At 43.2% G+C, this 21,580-nt stretch overlaps 2 protein-coding genes across 9 annotated transcripts; one reads left to right on the top strand and one right to left on the bottom strand.

Annotated features, from left to right (window-relative positions):
• Positions 1–87: 87 nt before the first annotated feature.
• LOC109749713 (uncharacterized) lies at positions 88–13,841 on the bottom strand. Of its 8 annotated transcripts, none has more exons than XM_020308665.4 (16): positions 13,522–13,841; positions 12,401–12,551; positions 7,493–8,462; positions 7,255–7,419; positions 5,237–5,356; positions 4,511–5,113; positions 4,211–4,357; positions 3,946–4,071; positions 2,574–3,849; positions 2,206–2,404; positions 1,984–2,076; positions 1,616–1,845; positions 1,063–1,509; positions 835–855; positions 620–683; positions 88–320 (listed from the first exon to the last, which is right to left on the bottom strand). In XM_020308665.4, the coding sequence occupies exons 5-9, from the start codon at positions 5,255–5,257 to the stop codon at positions 3,457–3,459; spliced, it is 1,290 nt and encodes a 429-aa protein (XP_020164254.1). In that variant the 5' UTR covers positions 5,258–5,356; positions 7,255–7,419; positions 7,493–8,462; positions 12,401–12,551; positions 13,522–13,841; the 3' UTR covers positions 88–320; positions 620–683; positions 835–855; positions 1,063–1,509; positions 1,616–1,845; positions 1,984–2,076; positions 2,206–2,404; positions 2,574–3,456. The 8 variants fall into 8 exon arrangements, with proteins under 8 accessions (XP_020164254.1, XP_073357452.1, XP_020164256.1 ...); XM_073501351.1 differs by having other exon boundaries at positions 5,246–5,356; XM_020308667.4 differs by lacking the exons at positions 12,401–12,551; positions 13,522–13,841 and adding an exon at positions 6,210–6,443 and having other exon boundaries at positions 7,493–7,773.
• On the top strand, positions 9,160–12,391 carry LOC109749714 (protein FAR1-RELATED SEQUENCE 5). Its single transcript, XM_020308673.4, has 3 exons — positions 9,160–9,279; positions 9,419–11,931; positions 12,051–12,391. The coding sequence occupies exons 2-3, from the start codon at positions 10,405–10,407 to the stop codon at positions 12,057–12,059; spliced, it is 1,536 nt and encodes a 511-aa protein (XP_020164262.2). The 5' UTR covers positions 9,160–9,279; positions 9,419–10,404; the 3' UTR covers positions 12,060–12,391.
• Positions 13,842–21,580: the final 7,739 nt, after the last annotated feature.

Here is a 21,580-nt window from a genome sequence, read left to right as displayed (position 1 = left end):
GGGGTATATAACCCTAAGACAAGGTGGCGGTGGTGTCACGTGCTTGTCTCGGCGGTGACGGTGTTGTCAATTAATTTGTATCTGAACAAAAAGATCAAGAACTTGCATCGGACAAAAATGTCATCACTATCCAAAAAAGCATATATAAAAATGTATGTGTTTTCTATACTAAAAAGCAAAAAAAAACTATTTAAATAAAAACAGTATTTCGCCGTAATAATCCTCTTATCGATGAGTCATTCTCATGTGTACGGCATTTTGCCATCCTTGGGTGATCCTCCATCTATCTTAGGGTCATGATTTAGTCCTGTTGGGATGATCTGCATACAAAAGAAAATGTATTTTAGTGGTGACAAAAATCTCTAGTAGACCATTGGAAAAAGAAGATGAAGGAAGTTTGAATGGAAAAAGGAAAATGAGGGGACAGGCATGGTTTCAACTTCCCAGTATAAATTCTAACCTATTTGTATTAAAAACAGCTTAACTATTCAGAAAAAAATTATGATCTATATATAATATATTTCGGTATTTGGTCATGTGGCTTCCCTAAAAAAATGAAGCTGACAAAAAGGGCAAGGATTCCAGTACTGATTTTGTGAAGTATTCTTAAGAATCTGACCTTTTCCAGCCAGATGTAGTTAACATTGTTGTGCAACAGGACCCCATGGAGAATACCCTGGAGTCTGTGAGATTTATGTTCATGAGATAAGAAAGAGAAAAGGTTAGAAATCATGGGGGAATGCATACAAACTTGGAAAAACTGTAAAAGAGAAAAAAAATCTGTTTGCAAAAAAGACAGAAAAATGAAGGGAATTTTCCTTTAGTCATACGTACCGAGTAGTCAAATGGAACACCCTGCAGAAAAGAAAAACACGCATAGAAAAAAGAAAGTTATTTTTTCAATGAAAGTAGAAGTTTAAGAACATTGTGAATAACTAAAAGAAAGCAAAAAAATAAACGATGTAGCAAAAACCAGCTAAATAAAAAAGAGGTGGTGTGTGTGTGTGTGGGGGGGGGGGGGGGGGGGGGGGGGGGTTATTAAAGAGATAAGTCAATACTCACATATTTTCTTAAGAGTTCTTTGGTTTCTGGCATCAGGTTTTCATTGCAAGGGTGAGCAACCATGTAGTAAGTTAGACTCTCGCGCATGCTCTTTGCATGCTCCTGTTTTTGTTTTACATAAAAATAACAGTTAACTTGAAGTTAAAAAGGAAAAAACATGTTATATTGGTGTAAAAACGCAGCAGGATATAAGAATAAAAAAGATAAACACCTGTGAGAGACTAAAAAAAATGAGCCTGACAAAAAGCATAAAAAAGGATGAGGTTTTAAGCAGCAAAAAGTTGAGCTACATTACATGGATATGCGATGTGTGTGTTATCAGTTGAACAAAAAAAATACAAAAAAGACGAAAAGGGGTGGTTGCTATGACTTAGGGGTTCGAAACACAAAGTGTTGTCTCCATCATGTCCTTGTACCAACTTCATTGTGAAGATCCCACTATCTGCCCTGCAATTCATAATTATGTTTTTTTGCATCACTGAAGTTAGATGAAAAAAATACTGAAAAGGATCATGCATAAAATTGCTTGAGTTCAGTCGTTGGATTGCATTACTCTTTAGTTGAAGAGCACACACTCCGGAAAGACACACCCATGTCAGTCACATTTACTTGTGATCTCTTGTATGCCAGCTTGAAAGCCGCTTTGAAATTCTTGATTACAAGCTGAGCTTCATCAGCAATCAAGTCGATTCTGTTGTTTGGGCAGAGGACTTCGAACATTTTCTTCCTAAAGTTAGCAACAACCGTGTACCAGAAACTGTACGAGCTTAAAGGTAAAAACACCTGTACATTGATCCAAAAATAAACAAAACAATATTAGCACAAAACGCCATGGTGACTTTTTACTGAAAAATAGAAAAGACATGGGACTTGCATGGAGACTATAAATTATATGGCTTGTTTATTGGACTACGAAAATACCATGTGAATTCGGTCAAGATGGAATCCTATCATTGTCTCCCTCAGGTGAACAGATAACGCCAATGGAGTTTCAAATGCCTTTTGGAATAATTTCTGGAAAAATTTGACCGGATCAAAGATGCATCAAAGGCACCAAGAAGGGGAGGGGGGCTCGCAAAAAAGAAACAGAGCATTGGATGGAAAAAAAGAGTATTGTCTGCACATATTTATGTTTCTGCTTACAGCAATGTCGCATTCGACATAGTATCTTGACCAGTAACTTCGCGGGAGAAGATTGAGCCTATCCTTTTCAGTTTGCTCGGCCATTACTGCTTTTCCCAACATATTGATCACGTACTTATTGACCCGGCCATACACTTGCATGCTCAGGCCAAAAACCCTATGTTCAACCCATGTCGAGCCCATTTGTACTATTCTTGGGCTGCCACAAAATGAAAAATATGGAAAATTCAGAGTGGGAAAGAAGCTTGATGGGAACAAAAAAGAGGAATGAAAAAGGACAAAATATTGCTTGTTATACAGACAGTGCATCCCCATTGAGGAGAAAAAAGGAAGAAAAAACAAAAAAAGAGGAGATTGTACTGAGATACCTCTTTTGCCTTGAATGGGGTGGTATTCGTGACACAATGTCGTTGAAAACAGCACTTTCGACTGGATTTGAGCTGAAGCTGCAACAAATCTCATTGGGCTTGATCTCTGATATGTGCATGTCTTGTGTAACTGATGTGGTATACTGAGTTTGTCTTTGTTGTGAAAACCACTCTTCCTCAATCCTATCGGTAGACTCGATCAACCGCGCTACCATATCAGGGTCGTCCCATGGGAAGTCTTTGTTGGTAGCTGAAGAGGTGCCATGGACCGGTGTTTGTTGGATCTGACCAAGATTAGCGTCGCTTGATGACTGATCTTTCTCGTGTGATGATGCGCTTACAGTTCCTAAAGTGTGTGGCATCTCATGATGAATGTTGCTCGACAACTCATCTGTGTTCTGAAACATCCTTGCCCTTTTTTTCAAAGCAACGCAGTTGTCAGCCGTCTCGTTTAAGGACATGCATGTCGTCCTTTTGTTTCTATTAGTGATGTCCTCTGTCGTCCTGATAGGGTCGCTGCTGGTTGGACCTTCACTACCATCAACCTTGGTAAAGACCTTCCATTCTTCAAACAGATTGAGCTCCCTGGAGGTTAATAAATCTGGCTCTCGTGGACTCAGCCGTCGGTGCCAAAATGCTTTCTCGTCAAGAACATAAGAAAGCAAGCTAAAAGTGTGGGTTGGTTCAGCCTCGGTATCTCCAACCTGCACCTTCTGTGGGTACATCCCCTCCAATGCTTCCGTGTAGTGCGGCAGGTCTAGATCGGTCGAAACTGGTATTGTGTCAATTATTCGAAGTAGGCTTTCAACGTTGGGTACCCTGGCATTGGCACATGCTTGTTTGTCCCATTCCGCCAAAACTTCATCACTTGTATCCTCAAAACTCAAGAGCACGGGTACGGGGGCTTTGTTGTTCTTCCTTTGTACTTCAGACAATGGCTTTGTTTCTTCAGCTGTAAAAACGTGGTGCTCTGTTTCCTGCCCTGAGCCACATTCTGCCCCTGTTTTCCTTCAGGATTATCCTCTTTTCCTTCAGCCAGTGTGGTACTTGTCATTTGCAAGCTGAAGTGGCTACCACAAGGAACCGTCGGAGCCACTGAAATGGGCACGCAACTTGAATCTTTGTCTGTGCTATTCTGTTTTTTGCTAGGCGATGAAGAATGCATTGACGGCATCAGTTTCAGCAGGTTCATAAAGTTCTTGGCGAGTACATGTTGCATTGAATCAAAAAGCTCGTTCTGCATGCTATGCATAATCTTTGGAAGCTCGTCTAAAACCTGAAATTTGTAAAAAGAAAAATGTAAGAAAGCAAATATATTTTATTAAAAATAAAACTGCATGCTGCACCTCTAAAGACAAAAGTAAAAAAATACCATCTGGTGGTTTTCCTCTGGAACAATTGAGAGGGTGAACTGCAGGAGTTCATCGTACGAGGCACCTAGTGTGACTTTTGACTGTGTGTTGATTTGACCGAAGGGTGTTTCCGACACATGCTTTGTCTGCCATAAGTTTTGTTATGTTTACACCATGTCAGAATCATAGGGGGTGGCTGAGAGAAACCATCTTTCTTCAAGGGAAGAGTGCGAGGATGGTTAAATCCTCAAACAAAAGGATTTGTGTGTTTACAAAAATAATTACCGGGAGCCTGCCGTAAAGCAATTTATCGCTGCTTGTGCAGTCCCGCCTTTCATATTCTGCTACAATTTCAGACGTCCAAAGTGAAATCCGTGGCCGCTTGCTTGTGACCGGCATGATGTCGGTGTCAAGAAATTCAAAGTATATGATCTGCGCAAGAGGATGAAGAGCAAAAAAGAGATGAAAAAAGAAATATTGTGCTTGAAGAAACCCTATATATATATTCTGTCAAATAGACGTATGTGGATATGAAAGAGAGAAAGAAAAAAAGAAGTATCCATAATATGCTTTGTATCTACACACCGTGAGTGTTAAGAGATCCCCGCCGAGCACCGTTGTGGCTCCAGCCTTGTAGCTATCAATTGACGCCACAAGCTTGTCAAGGACAGCCGTGCAGAAGTCGAATGAGCCAATCTGTTCAGGGTCTTCCAGAATGTGGTAGTAATCTGGACTAGCAGCCCCATGGCTTGAAGGGCAGAGGAGCACGGTGAGCGCATACATTGTGAAAATCCTTTTGAATGAATCTCCATCTAGCCCAGGTTGTATCAAGTTATCCAGCTCGTTTATGGTCGGGTAGTTTCCTTTGCATTTTGTCTGCTGAGCAATCAGTGATCTAAGTGCTGGGTTTTGCTTCTTCTCTATGGTTTTTCCGCCAAGTGGTATCCCCAGGACCTGGTGTATGCAGTAGGGTGTGATTGTGAACTTGAACCCATTGGGGAGTTCAATAGCCCTTGAGGGTACATCAAAGTTTGATGCCAGATAATGAACGACACCGCGCGGCAGAGTATCACATTTTAGGTCAAGCAGATGATCCAGGCCCATGCTACGGGCAAGCTGCCTTTGATCTAGAGTTACATGCTGCGCCGTCGCCATGAATTTCCGTAGCGAGAGCTTTGTTGCAAAATCCTGTAAACAATCATTTATTAAGAAAAAAAGATCAGCGAGTGCAAGGAATATAAACATTTCTGCAGTGAAGAAAGTGATCAATTGAGATAAATTATGTAAATGCAAAAATTAAAAGGAACTCACTGCTCTTGCCTGCTCAGCCATGGTTGATATAAAATTCTATTGGTTGGATGTATTGAAGAAAGCCAACAATTTCCTTGTTCCCTTCGAGTTATTAGCAACTCCTAATGCCAAATCTGAAATCTGAGAGAAGATTATTCATGATTATGTGAGAACTGTGAAATGACAGTACTCAAAAGGAAGTAATTAAAAAAAGTTATGCGTCATTTGGTGTAAAAAATGTGAAAAGACCATGCTTAGCATCTTTATATTACAAAAAAAATGTATGAAAAGTTAACAAAAAGTAACAATGAACATCTTTAGTGCAGTACAGCATGCTGAGCATTGTTAGTTTGTTTTTGATGAAGAACAAAGGTCAACATGAGTACTATAAAAAAGTACTCTGATAGGCTGTGCTAAGGATAAGATGTTTCTTGAAGCCTAGCTTGATTACTACGAAAAATAAAAACAGCAGATAGGTAGCAGAAATTTATACTAGAGAACAGGTAACACATGGTTAGTGGAGCAAGTAGAAGCAACACTTCATTATCGCAATTAAAAAAAAACATCTTCGGCTACTGGGAGGAGGGCAAAGTCTCGTATCCTTTCCACTCATAAACAAATGCAAAAGGAAATCAGTGCCTGCACTGTTTAACACATCTCTGCTCAACACCCGGGAAAAGAAAAGTTGATGAAGGTGCACATCAGGAAATAATTCTATGTGCTTGTGAGGACAAGCTGTGTTGATCAGTGCTTTCTGTTGCTCTGCTTGGGTCCTAAGACCACAAGAAAGCATATGCATCCATGTTCAGGCTCCTGTTTCTTAGAGCATTGTTCAGGTCAAAGTGGCAACTAATCACCACAAGGCGCCAAATGCTAACCTGTGTGTATTGGTGCACTCAGTGGCCCTCATGCAAACACAGTGACCCACTGTGCATTTCCCATATACATTACTGCAATAAATAAACCAAAGCAAATGCAGCAGCTCAACACAAACCTTGAATAATTGGCCATTCTGACTGAATAAGTGAATATGTATGTAGCCACTAGCCTTTTTTCCCTGCGCCATCCACAGTGCTCCCAGGGGTGACAAAGATTCATCCACACAATGAAACCATATCATGGATCATGCATGCACCACAACAGCAACAGCACAGATCAAAACAGACACATCATGCGCCTGATCTCCCAAGCATCAGATCTCAAGGCCGGCCCAAGCACTGGATGAAGACTGTTGAGGGGCAAGATTCAGAGTCTGTGTCAGCCAGTGGCGTCGCCCAACACCACGCTCAAAGGCACACGCCACCACAGCCACAACACAGCATGCATGAACACTCACTCACACACACACAACCACATAAGAGGCATTGAAAAGAACAATCAATGGGAAGGGGATGCAGGGCATGACCATTTAAGGAAGCATCCTTGAATAAACAAATGGGGGCCAGATTTTAGATTCAACACCTGAATTTGTGAAAATGCCCCCTTTGGATCAGAATGCGCAACCAAAAATGAATACAACAATGCACAAATCAGTCAAACATTCCCAAACAAAATGCTGAATTATGATTTAAACTACAGCTTTTCTAAGATGTAACTTTACAACTGGTGATCAGCCGCATGGTCTTGATTATCTTCATTTGGATTATGTAAGCATATATTAATATGCTTGGCATGTTAAAACAGTCAGGTGTATTTGCTTTAATCATAATCCACATAAAGATGGGGATTAGAGCAGTGACATATGAGAAATATACCCATGTTTTCCACTGCTCTCAGATTTTAGAGAACGGACATTAGAACCATAACCATGTCGCCCGTTGCTCTTCAATTTGATGTATATTTAGATAACGAGCTAAGCAAGTATTAGGCAAAAATGAAAAACATACTACAGAATACACATGGGTCTCATCCAGCAGTGGGGTGTGTGGGAGAGGGTTGGAATCCTTCCGGATCTGAGGAAGGCGTGTGCTAAAATGGTAAAAATATATGGTCGAAATGGGGGACGAGAACGACCAGAAGGGCGTGAGATCCAGACTTACTCAGTTCGTGATGGCGTCCGTGTAGAGCTCCCGCAAGGTGATGGGGAACTCCACCGCCATCCTCCGTCCTCAAGTTCCCCGTCCGCCCACCGGATTTGGTTGCTGTTGCCCCGGGTGTGGATCAGGTGACGGGAGAAGCCGACGCTGTGCGCTAGTCAATTTGGACTGAAAAAAGAAAAGAAGTAATGGAAGATAGAAAACAGGGGGTCCAGTGAAAACAAATCAATTTTGTACTTACCCTTTTAGTCCTTCCGCGCCGTCCAGATAGGTGATATAGAATAAAAATAAACTACGGGGATAATTCTGAAAATAACCACATCGTCTTCAACCTCAAAAACCCCTAACCCCCCGTGATTAGAGAGAGAAATCAGGATCAAATTCAGGTCGTGATTCTTTGCACCGGCCGAAACTTTTCTTGGGGGAGGGGCGGATCTTTAGACAAATAGCTTGATTCCCCTCTCCCCTTGCTACACCCTTGGCGATCCCATCACGTGCCATCGCCCAGCCCCCTTTCCCATCACACACAGAGCCAAAAAATTGGAGGGGGGTGGGGAAAGGAGAGAGGAAGCGATCTTGGCTGCAGTTGTCGAGCGCATAGCTGGGTAAGGATGGCTCGTCATTGATACAGCGAAGCACCCTTGCTGAGAGCAAAACTAAAACAAAGAGAAAGGGATCAAAAATGAGGAATTGAGCAGGAGGGCTTCGCAAAAAAAGGCACAGGGAAAAAACAAAACCAAGACAAAAAATGGTGAGTTCTCCTCCACCATTTTCTTTGATTTGCTCTTCCATTGTGAAAATCCCTTTACATTTTATCTGCTTCTCTGATTAGTAGTTAAAAAACAAACATACCTGATTTGGGGAAAAAATTCAACACTGATAGAAGGAACAAAGTGGGTGAAAAGGAGCAAAAAAATATGTTGTCCATGATGGTTTTTTGTCCCAGAAACTTGATGTATATATCAAATGTAAAGTCCAGGACGTGTTGAAAAAAACCGTGATCATTCAATAATAGCTTAGGAACGTTGTTACATGACAAAGAATGCATTGTACTTTTTGAGCCATTTTGAAACTGCTGCTGTGTTTACAGAACCATGATTCTCATGGAAGAAAATTAAAAAGAAAATGAACACAGGATGTTGTCTGGCACTCTCTTTCTTCAGTTTCGACAGCAAAAAAGAATGCACCGGGATCTTGAGGATTCTTTCTATCTGTAGGAAATATATATAGTATGTAAGCGGAAAAAATATTAAAAGAAGAAATGAACTGGATATGTGACTTCGAACAATGCACATTTATGATTTTGCAGGAAAAAGACAAGTGACTGTTCTAATTTGCATTTCTTTTTTCTTCCTTTTCAGATGACCAGTGCTGGTGTGATCTCTCCGCTAGTAAGAGAAATGATGAATGCTGGTTCATCAAGCATGCCAATGCACGTTTTACTGGAAAGATTTACACAGGTATCACCCCCAACCCCCTCTCTCTTTAATAATTCTTTGTAGCAAAAAGCAAGAGGTTCAATAAGTAGAAAAATGCTAACTCTGCCACTCCCCTCCTCCCCGTTCCCTCTCATGGAACACAAAAAAGTCATTTGTGCAGAGGCGTCGCGCTAGAGAGGAGCAAGAGAATATTCAAGAGCTTGCGGCAGTTGAGGCTACCATAAATTCGGCGAGTCATTCAGCTAATATTGCTTTTGGCATGGCGGGGCCAGGGGCTTTCGCGGGAACAGATCCTCATGAGCATAAAGAACCTGCACTGTTTGATTTAAACGAGGTACAAAAGAAACATGACTTAGATACCTATGGTTTGATGAACAAACACAAGTTGCATGCATGTTGTTTACTAGCAAAAAAGAGATAAAAATGAGGAGCTTATAAACACAAATGCTTTTCTATGTGCCGCCCCCAGGCTATTGATGCATATGAGGATGGTCCCGATGCAGCAGGCACTTGGGTTGATGATGTTCTCGACATGGATACAACAGAGTCACATGAGCAAAGGCAGCCACCACTCTTCGACTTGAATGAGGTATGAAGAAAAGGAAACTATGACTCTTATGGGATGTTTTGAAAAATGCACAAGTTTGTGAGGTGTACCTATCTAAAAATAACCAAAAAGAGAAAAATACTTACAGAAAAAAGGAATTGCATCTGTATGTTTTTCCCAGGTTATGGATATACATGAAGATGAGCTTGCTGAGGGTGGATACGTTGCTTCCGCAGTCCACCAGGCGCAGCAAGGCCCGACTCCGGTGGATCGTGCAGCTGTAGCCACGGACCAGGGAGATTCGGTGCTGGATGGTGTTGAACAGACTGATGGTGTGGCTGCAGACCCAGAGCTTCAAAGTGCACTTGAACCTGAGCCCCCGACAGCCGAGGAACATGATATGGACCGAATGTTTGGTAATGGTGATTATCCATCTGTCCGGGAAATCATGGAAGCTCCTGCGCCGGAGCCAGGTCTTGAGTTCGATTCGAGGGACCAAGCATTCTTCTTTTTCGCCTCATATGCCCGGCGTATGGGTTTTGCGGTAAAAAGGGACACCACATATGAGTCGAGGGTTTCAAAGCACATAAACAAGCAGTCATTCAGCTGTAACCGGAGTCGGGCGAATGCGTGCAACGATTCTGCGCTGAGGAAGAGGATGACTTCCAGAATCAACAGGACAATGTGCCCAGTTAAGATAATAGTGAAGGAGGAATCTGGACGATGGGTTATAAAATCCACAAAGCTTCAGCACAATCATGAGCTGGCTCCCAGTGAGTGGCTGGTTAGGTTTATGAAGTGCCACAAAAGGATGTCTGAATCTGACAAGGCATTGATTGACATTCTTCAAGAAAGCAGAGTGCCCCCCAGGAAAGTGATGACCATATTCAGGAGGATGATGGGGAGCTTCAGAGGAGTACCTTTTGATGCTAAGTATCTGAGCAACCGCAATGCAAAGAAAAGACTTAAACACAAGAACAAAGACATTGAGGAGCTGCTGAAAATTTTCAAGAGCGTTGAGGATAAGATGCCAGGTTTCAGTTACCAGCTCCAGGTCGACGCACACAACACCGTTAGAAGTGTACAGATCAGATCGGTAGAGCAAACTACAGCCAGTTTGGGCAGTTTGTCTCTTTTGATACCACCTATTCCACAAACCAGTACAATATGCCATTTGCCCCTGTGGTTGGTGTGGACAACTATGGAAAGACTGTCCTGTTTGGTGCGGCATTGTTAAAGGATGAGAAGGAAGACACATTCAGGTGGCTGTTTCGAGCATTTCTGAGGTCGACGGGGGGTCTGCACCCGGAAACCATAATAACAGACCAGGATGTCGCAATGCGGAATGCTATACGTGCTGTCATGTTGCACTCAACCCACCGCTTCTGCAACTGGCACATCCAGAGGAAAATGAAACAGAAACTAGTCACTTTCTTTGCTGCCCGAGGAACTTTGCATGCAGAGCTCCGGAGCCTAATCAGGAACTCGTTCACGCCTGAAGAGTTTGAGAGCGGATGGCACGCTCTGTTGGAGAAGCATGATGCTCAGGATGAAACCCACCTAAAGCGGTTGTTTGAAATCAGAGATGAGTGGGTCCCTGCGTACTACATGGACAAATTTTTCCCATTCACGTCATCAACTGGGAGGAGCGAGAGCACCAACTCTCTGTTCAAAGGCTACGTCCTCCGAAAAGACTCGATTGCGACGTTTTTCAACCAGTACCAGATTGTGCAGGAAAAGAAGCATAGCGACCTTGATCGACTGAGAGAGAAATCAGAACTGAGAGAACAACGTTACTGGAGTTACGACCCTATGGAAAGAGAGGCTGCAAAGATATACACACCACCAATATACGCCAAATTTGTGGAAGAGATGAAAAAAACCACAGCTTACAGAGTTGAGGTCGTTGCTGCTGCTGGCGAAACAAGAACATTTCTGGTGACAAGGCGGGGCAAATACCAGGACGCAGAGTTTTCAAAGAGGATATACACTGTGTCAATATCACCTGATGATGTCTACCGCTGCTCATGTTCCAAGTTCAGTCGGGACGGTATGCATTGCTGCCACGTCCTAGCGGTAGCAAGACACATTGGGTTGAGTAGCCTCCCTGAAAGCTTTATAAATCCTAGGTGGACAGTAGCTGCAGGGCATGTGTTAGCTATGATGACGGATGGAAATGTTGGTCAAAATGGACAGAGAACACACTTGACAGTCAGGCATTCTATAGTCATGAGCCAGGTGTCCGACGCATTGTCAAACGAATGCACGGACGACAGGTCGTACGACCTGTTCGTGGAAGGAATCGGTGAGGCAATAAACAAAGTCAGGTTAGACAAGCGGCTCCGCCAAGAACAACAACTCTCAGGTGGGAAGCGACGGTGTATTGATGATCCTCAGCAGCTGAATGTTGATGCCAGGCAGGAGGGGGATGGCGACCTGCACATCCCTACGCAGGTGCATCAAAACATTGTGTCTACCATTGGTGCGTCTAGCATGGGTGGCGTTGAGGTGCATCAAACATTTGGTTTGAGAGACCCCCCGCTGTCACGCACAAAAGGTTTCAAACTTGGTGATAGGCCAAAGACCATGTATGAAAAGGCTTCTGATAAGCTTAAGAAACAAAAAGCAGCAAGGAAGTGTTCCAAGTGCAGGCTGCCAGGCCATAAAAAGCCACAATGCCCCCAAAATAACCCAGTAATGCTTAAATTTTCTGGACTAGCAGTGTTAATCTTATAGGATTTATTATGGCTATCATATTTTCTTATATAGAAAGCAGAAGGGACTAATTCCCTTTATCTGTCCTCCAAAAACAGGCGACATAACGCGGCGTCGTGGGCTGGACTAGAGAGCTACTACGCGCATAGGATGCTATGGGAAAAGAAATGGAGGCAATTATCTTCTTGGGGCACTTCTTTTTTTGCATGGTGGACGCAGAGAGAAACGATGAGCATTTTTACTTGTGTGTATGTTACTGAACCTGATACTAGCAGGAAGAACAGTGTACGAAAAAAGGAAGTATCTTGTAAGGCCTGTGTTGTCGTTTTAGTGTGAAAGACTGCCTATAAAAAGATAATTATGCTGTAAGTTATTGACATTTACGCTGTAAGTTATTAACCTACGATAAATCAGGGGAAGGAAAGGGATGTTCTTCAAATGATGTTACCATTGCTTAGACACCTTTGCGGTGCTTTCAATTGAAGTTTTTCATCTCTTACTCATCCCTGTACAGGTTAGGTTGTCTATGGAAATATGTCAACCTGAATATCACCCTTGCTGTTCTGTGGTTCTTGTGATCTGATGATGAATTTCTCCTCCTACAGAAAAGCACAACAAAAAATTAGGAGTAGCGAGAGAAATGAGTTGTTCCTTTCTACTAAGAGGGGGTAAACTGATGTAAAAATAATGGCAGCTGCTGATTTCTTTGAACAATATTCAGTTTTCATACATTAACTTGCTACAGAAAAACAAAAGCGATTTTCAGAGATTTAGCTCATTCTCTGAACAATGGCAGCTGCTGATTTCCTTGCACAGTGTTCAGAATTCATACAATAAATTGCTACAGAAATACAAAAAAAGATTCAGAAAATAATTCCTTCTTGAACAAATGACAGTTTTCTGTCAGAATTCATACGACAACTTGCTACAGAAAAACAAAGCGATTTTCAGAGAATTAGTACATTCTTGAAACAGTGGCAGCTGCTATCTCTTTGAAAAGTGTTCAGAATTGAGTTCCAAAATAGATTCCCACAACAGAATTAAAATGAACTGCTAGTCTTAGTTCATTCACTTTAAAAATGCCATTGTTTCAGAGATACATTTAGGGATTTTCTTTTTCCCATATCCACAGCCGGTTCCGATACTTCTATGGATTTTCGCAGAGATACTGCTACGTGGTGCTCCGCCGTCAACGAAAGATGAGACCAAGGTGGATGAGTTGCTGGCAAAAAATCTGATTTTGTGTGAAACAGTAAACAATCTTCTTTTGTGAGAACAGAGCCACCAAGGTGGTCTGCTTTTCTTCAGTTTTGACATACACACTCCTTCTATTTTCTTCTCCACCATCCTCACTGGATTAGTCATTCCAAAACATTTAAATCATCTTCTCCCTCCTCATGCTGAAAACTAGCAACTTGTACTCTGACGCCATTATCAGAGCAGAGCTGCCAAAATCGACATCCCTGTGCTGCTCCCTGTCAAATCTGGGTGTTCGTGAGCTCGGAGACGGTGGCCGCTGGCAGCCATGGACTCATCGGAAGGAAGAGGGGAGGGAGAGGTGGGTAGTACCGGGACATCCTCGGAGTCGACGCGGACGCCGTTGGTTAGCTTGGTGATGCGGGTGTGGTCGACACGCGGCGCGAGGTCCGGCCCAGGTAGGAGGCGCAGGAGCAAGGTCGTGTCGAGCACACGCCGGAGCCCGTACGCCGCCGGACAGGCACCGCCTCGCCGTATTGACCGCTTCCGCCCCTGGACCTCGCGGAGCCGGTGATGTCGCTGCGCCTCGCCCTATTGGCCGCTGTAGCCCTTTGACCTCGCGGTGCTCATGCGGGCACGGCGCCTCGCCGTATTGGCCACCTCCCTCGCGACGCCCGCGCTGACCTCGCGGCACTCGTGAGGCGCCTCGCCGAGGAGGGGGAGGTGAAGCAGCAGGGCAGCCGCCGTAGAGCCGTGGAGGATGGGGATGGAAAGGCAAAAGGGAATAGGGGCACGGCTGGACTTTTCCAGAAAAGGAAAAAAAAGCTAGAAAGGGAAAGGGAATAGGCGGAGCGATGCGCGCGGTCGGAATCGATCGCGGGAGCGATCGATCGCCAAGGAGTCGTTTCGATTTCTTTCCTTTTCAACCGATCCAAGTTTTCTCTCTCCTTTTTTTTCTCCTTGACCAGATAAATGTCACAAGTACTAGTTAAAAGCACTAGTCACGCTACTCCACATGCTGCTCTTTTTTTTGCCTTATGTTCACTGGTTAAAGATAATGTGCGTACCTTCCTTTCCTTGTATTTCGCTCTCACTATTTTTTTTCAAAGCACTACTCACGGTTTCCAAAGGAAAACAATCCCAGCAAGGCAACAACCGGACCAAAATATCTACTCTTTGGAAACGCCCCCTCTATCTTCCAAATTCCAAACATGACAACCAGCTCTCCTTGATTGACGCGTAGAATTCTTTTTAAAGATTTATATCCTTCCCAAAAGCAAATAACTCATGCGGGATTACTTCCAAAAATGCCAGCCGAGCTGTGTTTTTTCTTCTTTTTTCTTTTTGTTCAAAACTTTCCTTACTAGTTCCTTCCGTTTTTCTCTCTCTGTTCCTTTTATTCCGCGAACTTTTTTTTCAACCGAAGAACAAACGCATCTGATATTTATTTGTTTCCTTTTAGTACCGATCCAAGACGTTCCCAAAAAAAAACTGCACGTAGGAGTCAATCCAAAGTTACTACCAATCGGACTAAATGTTTGTCTTTTCTATCCCTTGCCGCGCTCTCCACGTCTCCCGTAAGGAAGCTGTTTTTTTTTCAAGATCCTTTCCAAACCGATCAGCTCTTTCTTTCTTTTATTTTTATTTCTTTCCAAAGTTAAACAACCAACGTGGGAGGGAATCACGTCCCAGATCCAACCAATCTGCTCCGCTTTTTTTTCTAGCTGATTCGATCTCTTTCCTTATCTCTCTTTCCAAACATACATGCATGCACGGCCAATCATGATTTTTTTTCCTTCAATATCCAAACGTGGCAACTATCTCTCTCTTTTTTTTGATCGATCAGAACTAGCCAAAACTGAGTCCACCAAAATCAATCGCAACAAGATCACAAGAAGGATGTGGCCGAACCCCCTTTTTTTTATAAGTAGGCTGATCTGACTTGCCTTTCTTTTTCTATCATGGTGGACCGGTCCAACGAAAAAACCAGCAAGCGTGAATTGCTAGGACTCCACCCCACGTACACCTTTCCTTGGAACCCAAACCCAATCTGCCCTTTTTTTTCTTCTGCTATTTTTTCCCTTACTGTCCAAATACCGAATCTGCTATGTAGCCTTTCTTGTACAAGAAATGAATCAGCCAACAACAAATCCAATGCCTAATCTCCACTTCGTTTCTCTTTCTTCTTTCCAAAACGTGATGATCAACGTTGGCTGCTCCCTGTTTCTGTATCTCTTTGCGTTCCAAGAAAACTTTACGTGCAACCAATAACGCAATCTTTCCTGACAATAACAAAACGTCACTTCTGCTCGGTGGATGCGACAAGAATTATGGCGGTGAAACAGATCGAGAAGATGACGACTTACGACAATTGCGGATGGAGGTGACAACGGGGATGGAAAAATAAATGGCAGCGGAATATGACAATGAGGTGGATGATCGTGCATGTGGATGCGGCGTGAACAAAACGTGACTAGAACTTGAAACTCTAAAAGACTAGATACCAAAACCAGCAACTCGACACACGATGCAACCGAAAATTCAACAATGCAAAAAAAACTAAGTGGCAATGGTGAAAAGGCTCAGACTGACTGGGACACGGATGGACTAATCTAACTTTTTTGTGGCTTTTTCTTGGACTATAGGTATGAAGAACAGATGCAGTCTAAGACTGAAAAACTGGAAAATCTCACCGAGCAACCTGAAAACTGATACCACTTGATAGAGGCGAGGGTCCCGATCTTTCGATGAGATGATAACTATCGATTTGGTGGAGCCGACTTTGACGATCCGACTACAAACGTGCACGACGTTGCGCCTTAGCAATCGCTAAACCAAATTCGAGAGGTTATCGACCACGCCGGAGCACGATCAACCTGACCACGAAGGTCTATTCCTGCAAGCAATCGAAGAACAAGCAAGAATATGATTAAGCAATCTGAATATTGCGAATATGGATGAAGTATTGATAAAAGTGGGGTTTCATAAGCGGACTTGGTCTGGTCGTTGGACACAACTGAAGTACACGAAGTTGCACCGATGGCTAACTTTTAACTAAATAAAACCCCAGTCTAAATGATGCCTTAAGGGCTATATTTGTAGGGAAAAGAGAGGGGACTTTGTCCACCCTTGGCAAGGTGGGACTAAAACACCTCCTAAGTCATTTTCCCTACAATATGGACTCTAAAAATAGATTACATGGGCCTGGCCCAAAATAAGGTGGCGCAACACCAATAATAAGCTATGGATGAAATTTATGAAAGGCCATCTTGTATATTTCGTCCATCATCTTGTATGTCATCATGGTGGCTTCAAAGTCCGGAAATCTCCACTTGAACCTCCGTTCTTATTCTCTTCGCACGCACCTTCATCTCCGTGCTTGACCATGCTCCAATGTTCAACCTTCTTGTCCGTGCTAGGCCCTTCAATTGCAAGCAACACAAATGTATCTAAGTTAGGCAGCATCATATTCTCATGAACACTAGAAACATTACCAAGAAACGGAAGTACCTGATAATTTAATTGGCGTATCTGAGCTCTAGCAACTGTTCCAAGAGGTAAAACAGTAGGGGATACGGGTGTAACTGTGGTAGCCATGTCCTTATCATCAACGTGTTTTGAGTGTGCAGGTTACAAAAGCTGAGCAAAATCAGAGGCATAATTTGTTCCATACAAAGGGAGTTGTAAAGGAACGTTTTGTTCGCGTCATCATAGATGGAGGGAGCAGCAACAACTTGGCTAGCATGGAGATGGTGGAGAAGCTATCTCTCACAACAAGACCACATCCACATCCTTACTACATCCAATGGTTCAACAACAGCTGATAGAGGCAAAGGTGTCCCGTCTTTCGATGAGATGGTGGCTATCGTTTTGGAGGAAGTCGACTTTGACGATCCGACTACGAACGTGCAAGGACGTCGCGCCTTAGCAATCGCTAAACCAACTCCGAGAGGTTATTGACCACGCCGGAGCACGATCAACCTGACCACGAAGGTCTGTTTCCTGCAGGCAAACGAAGAACAAGCAAGAAACTAAGTTTGCAATCTGGATATTGCGAATATAAGAGGAAAACTTTATTGATCAAGGTGGGGTTCTGTGACGCCTTTGTCTGGTCGTTGAACACAAACGAAGTATGCGAAGTTGCAGCTATGGCGAACTTTTAATCTAAACAAAACCCAAAGTCTAAACGGTGCCCTAAGGGCTGTATCTATGGAGGAAGAGGGGGGGAATTTCGTGGCCCTTGGGGAAGGGGTCCGAAACCAACCCTATCTCTTGTTTCCCCACACATACGGACTCTAAAAATAGCCTATACTTATGTATTTTGAAATTACATGGGCCTGGCCCAATAATAAGGTGACGCAGCACCTAGAATAGCCTCTGGACGAAATTTATGAAGTGGCATCTTGTATATTTCGTCCAAGGCTTCATTCACTCCTTATGGTGGCTTCAAAGTCCTGAAATCATCACTTGTAACTCCGTTCTTGTTCCCCTTGCGCATGCCATCAACTCCATGTTTGTTCTTGCTCCAATGTTCATCCTTCTCCAAGCTAGGCCCTTCATTTGTAAGCAAAACAAAAGTATCCAATTTAGGCAGCATCATATTCTCATGAACATTAGAATCATTACCAAGAAACGAAAGTACCTGGTAATTTAATTGGCGTGCGCGAGCTCTAGTAATTGGTCCATTATATGTAACAGTAGGGGCTGTGGGTGTAACAATGGTATTGATGTCCTCATCATCCTCCCCTTCTTGAAATGAAGTCATGCTCGACGGAAGCTCATCTTCCTCACCCAAATAAGGCTTCAAATCTGCAATGTTAAAAGTGGGACTAACCCCAAAATCTGCAGGTAGCTCAAGTTTATATGCATTATCATTTATTTTCTCTAACACCTTAAAAGGACCATCAGCACGTGGCATTAGCTTTGATTTGCGCAAATTAGGAAATCTATCCTTACGCAAATGTAACCAAACAAGATCTCCAGGTGCAAACACAACATGTTTTCTACCCTTATCTCCAGCAAGTTTATATTTAGCATTCATACGCTCAATGTTTTCCTTAGTTAACTCATGCATTTTTAAAATCAATTCAGCACGTTCTTTAGCATCAAAATTAACCTTCTCCGAAGATGGAAGAGGCAACAAATCAATTGGTGCACGAGGTAGGAAACCATACACAATTTCAAAAGGGCACATCTTAGTAGTAGAATGCAATGAACGATTATAAGCAAATTCAATATGAGGCAAGCATTCTTCCCACATTTTCTTATTATTCTTCAAAACAGCCCTAAGCATAGTAGACAATGTTCTATGACTACTTCAGTTTGTCCATCAGTTTGGGGGTGACAAGTAGTACTAAAAAGCAGTTTAGTCCCCAACTTAGCCCATAAACATCTCCAAAAGTGGCTAAGAAATTTAGTATCACGATCTGAAACAATAGTATTTGGCACACCATGCAAGCGAATAATTTCACGAAAGAACAAATCAGCAACATTAACAGCATCATCGCTTTTATGACATGGTATAAAGTGTGCCATTTTCGACAATCTATCCACGACAACAAATATGCTATCCCTCCCCTTCTTTGTTCGAGGTAAACCTAAAACAAAGTCCATAGATATATCCTCCCAAGGAACACTAGGTACAGGCAAAGGCATATATAAACCATGAGGATTGAGTCATGACTTAGCTTTTTGACATGTAGTGCAGCGAGCAACAAAACGCTCAACATCCCGTCTCATCTTTGGCCAAAAGAAATATGTAGCAAGTATATCCTCCGTCTTCTTCACGCCAAAGTGTCCCATTAGTCCTCCTCCATGCGCCTCCTTCAACAACAAAAGACGAACGGAGCTAGCTGGAATGCATAGCTTGTTAGCACGAAACACAAATCCATCATTAACGACGAACTTGTTCCATGTTCTACCTTCTTTACAATTCTGCAATACATCTTTAAATTCAGCATCATGCACATATTGATCTTTGATGGTCTCCAAACCAAATATTTTAAAGTCAAGTTGTGAAAGCATAGTATAACGACGAGACAATGCATCAGCAATAACATTTTCTTTACCCTTCTTGTGTTTAATGCATCAGCAATAATATTTTCTTTACCCATTTAGCATGTCTATAGTTCAGTTTTGCTTGACTTTTAATGTGTTTCAAAGATTCATGATCAGAATGTATAACAAATTCTTTGGGCCATAAATAATGTTGCCATGTTTCTAAAGTCCGAACAAGAGCATATAATTCTTTATCATAAGTAGAATAGTTCAGACTAGGCCCACTCAATTTTTCAGAAAAGTATGCAACAGGTTTGCCATCTTGTAATAACACACCTCCTAATCCAATTCCACTAGCATCACATTCAAGCTCAAAAGTCTTATTAAAATCAGGAAGTTGGAGTAAAGGAGCATGTGTCAACTTATCTTTCAATACCGTGAAGGCTTCTTCCTGTGCGGTACCCCAAACAAAAGGCACATCCTTCTTTGTAAGCTCGTTCAGAGGTGCAGCAATGGTGCTAAAATCTCTCACAAAACGCCTATAGAAACCAGCGAGTCCAAGAAAACTCCGCACTTGTGTGACCGTTTTGGGCTGCGGCCAACTCTCAATAGCTTCAATCTTGGCTTTATCAACTTCAATTCCCTGTGGAGTAACAACATAGCAAAGAAAAGATACTCGGTCGGTGCAAAAGGTGCACTTCCCAAGGTTACCAAACAAACGTGCATCACGTAGAGCAATAAAAACATCACGTAAATGTTCCAAATGTTCTTCCAAAGATTTGCTATAAATCAGTATATCATCAAAATAGACTACCACAAATCGTCCAATGAAAGCACGTAAAACTTCGTTCATTAGTCTCATGAAAGTACTAGGTGCATTAGTTAACCCAAAAGGGATGACTAACCACTCATATAAGCCAAACTTAGTTTTAAATGATGTTTTCCATTCATCTCCCAATTTCATACGAATTTGATGGTATCCACTACGCAAATCAACTTTGGAGAATATTGTAGAGGCACTCAATTCATCAAGCATATCATCTAGCCTAGGAATAGGATGACGATAACGAATAGTAATATTATTAATGCCTCTACAATCAACACACATACGCGACGTACCATCCTTTTTCGGCACTAGAATAATAGGAACAACACAAGGACTAAGGGATTCGCGAATATAACCTTTGTCGAGCAGCTCCTATACTTGACGCATAATCTCCTTCGTCTCCTCTGGATTGGTACGGTATGGTGCACGGTTGGGTAGCGATGCACCGAGAATTAAGTCAATTTGATGCTCAATCCCTCGAATAGGTGGTAATCCCGGTGGCACGTCTTGTGGGAAGACGTCGGCGAACTCCTGCAAAATGTTAGTGACTGCAGGGGGCAAAGAGGAAGGCACGTCCTCGAATGAAAATAATGCCTCTTTGCACACAAAAAGCATAGCAAACAGATTTGCTAAAAACTAGCTCATCAATATCAGATTTGGTGGCAAGTAAACATGCACTTTTCAATTTAATTTCAGAAGCAACACTAGATGGTTTATGATGTAGGGTGGAACCCTATATAGCCGATCTTTCACGAAAGGAGCGGATCCCAACTAAGAACACGAAGAACACGAGGGGAAACACGAGGGGAAGACACGAGAGAATCACTCAAACCAACAATAACAATCACACATGTGCTAGATCCTCGAAACACAAAGAGATACATGATCCAAATCCAACAAGGGACGATACATAGGTAACCGGTTCTTCTCCGAAAGGAGGTCTTGAAGGGGGCCACCCAAGAGGGGGTCTTGAATCCAACGTGGATCGTCTCCGAAGAGGGGTCGCTGTCTCTCGAGGAGGAGATCCGTATGGATGAGCAATGCTCTATCTCACATATGAGCTAAACCAATGCTAACCCTAGAAAGATGGAGGAGAAAGAGTATATATAGTCTAGGGAGTCGAAGGGGTACACGGGCCTCAGCCCTTACTGTGCGCAGACAGAGGTGGCCGGATGTCCGGGGCTTCGGGAGAGGCCGGATGTCCGGGCTGGGGGCCGGATGTCCGGGGCTTCAGGAGAGGCCGGATGTCCGGGCCGGGGGCCGGATGTCCGGGCTGGAGGGCAAAACTTCTGGATGTTCTGTAGCGTGGCGCCGGATGTCCGGGCTTTTGGCCGGATTTCCGGGCTGGGGCCTGATGTCCGGGCTGGACGCCGGATGTCCGGGCCCTGTAGGCTTGGGCGTCTGGGCTGCTGCTGATGTGGATGCTCCAGGGGCCGGATGTCCGGGGTCATGGCCGGATGTCCGGGGCCTGGAAGGTGAACTTGCCCGTTTCCGTTGGTTCTCTTCATCCATGGACTTGGCGGCTTGTCCGTCTTCACGTGCATCATCGGGAGGCTCCTCTTGACACCTAATCATGCATAGCATATCGGACTTAGGTAGTAGCCATGT

This window comes from Aegilops tauschii, chromosome 6 (genome assembly GCF_002575655.3).
Source record: "Aegilops tauschii subsp. strangulata cultivar AL8/78 chromosome 6, Aet v6.0, whole genome shotgun sequence".
Lineage (NCBI taxonomy): Eukaryota > Viridiplantae > Streptophyta > Magnoliopsida > Poales > Poaceae > Aegilops > Aegilops tauschii.
The sequence above is the reverse complement of the archived record's forward strand: the minus strand, read 5'-3'. Positions and strand labels throughout refer to the sequence as shown.

Coding starts and splice junctions, on each gene's coding strand:
- LOC109749713 (XM_073501348.1), bottom strand. CDS start 3,298: ATGTACCCACAGAAGGTGCAGGTTGGAGATACCGAGGCTGAACCAACC. Junction 2,405..2,573: donor CCCCATTCAAGGCAAAAGAG/GTATCTCAGTAC, acceptor ATTTTGTGGCAG/CCCAAGAATAGTACAAATGG. Junction 1,846..1,983: donor ATCTTGACCGAATTCACATG/GTATTTTCGTAG, acceptor ATCAATGTACAG/GTGTTTTTACCTTTAAGCTC.
- LOC109749714 (XM_020308673.4), top strand. CDS start 10,405: ATGCCATTTGCCCCTGTGGTTGGTGTGGACAACTATGGAAAGACTGTC.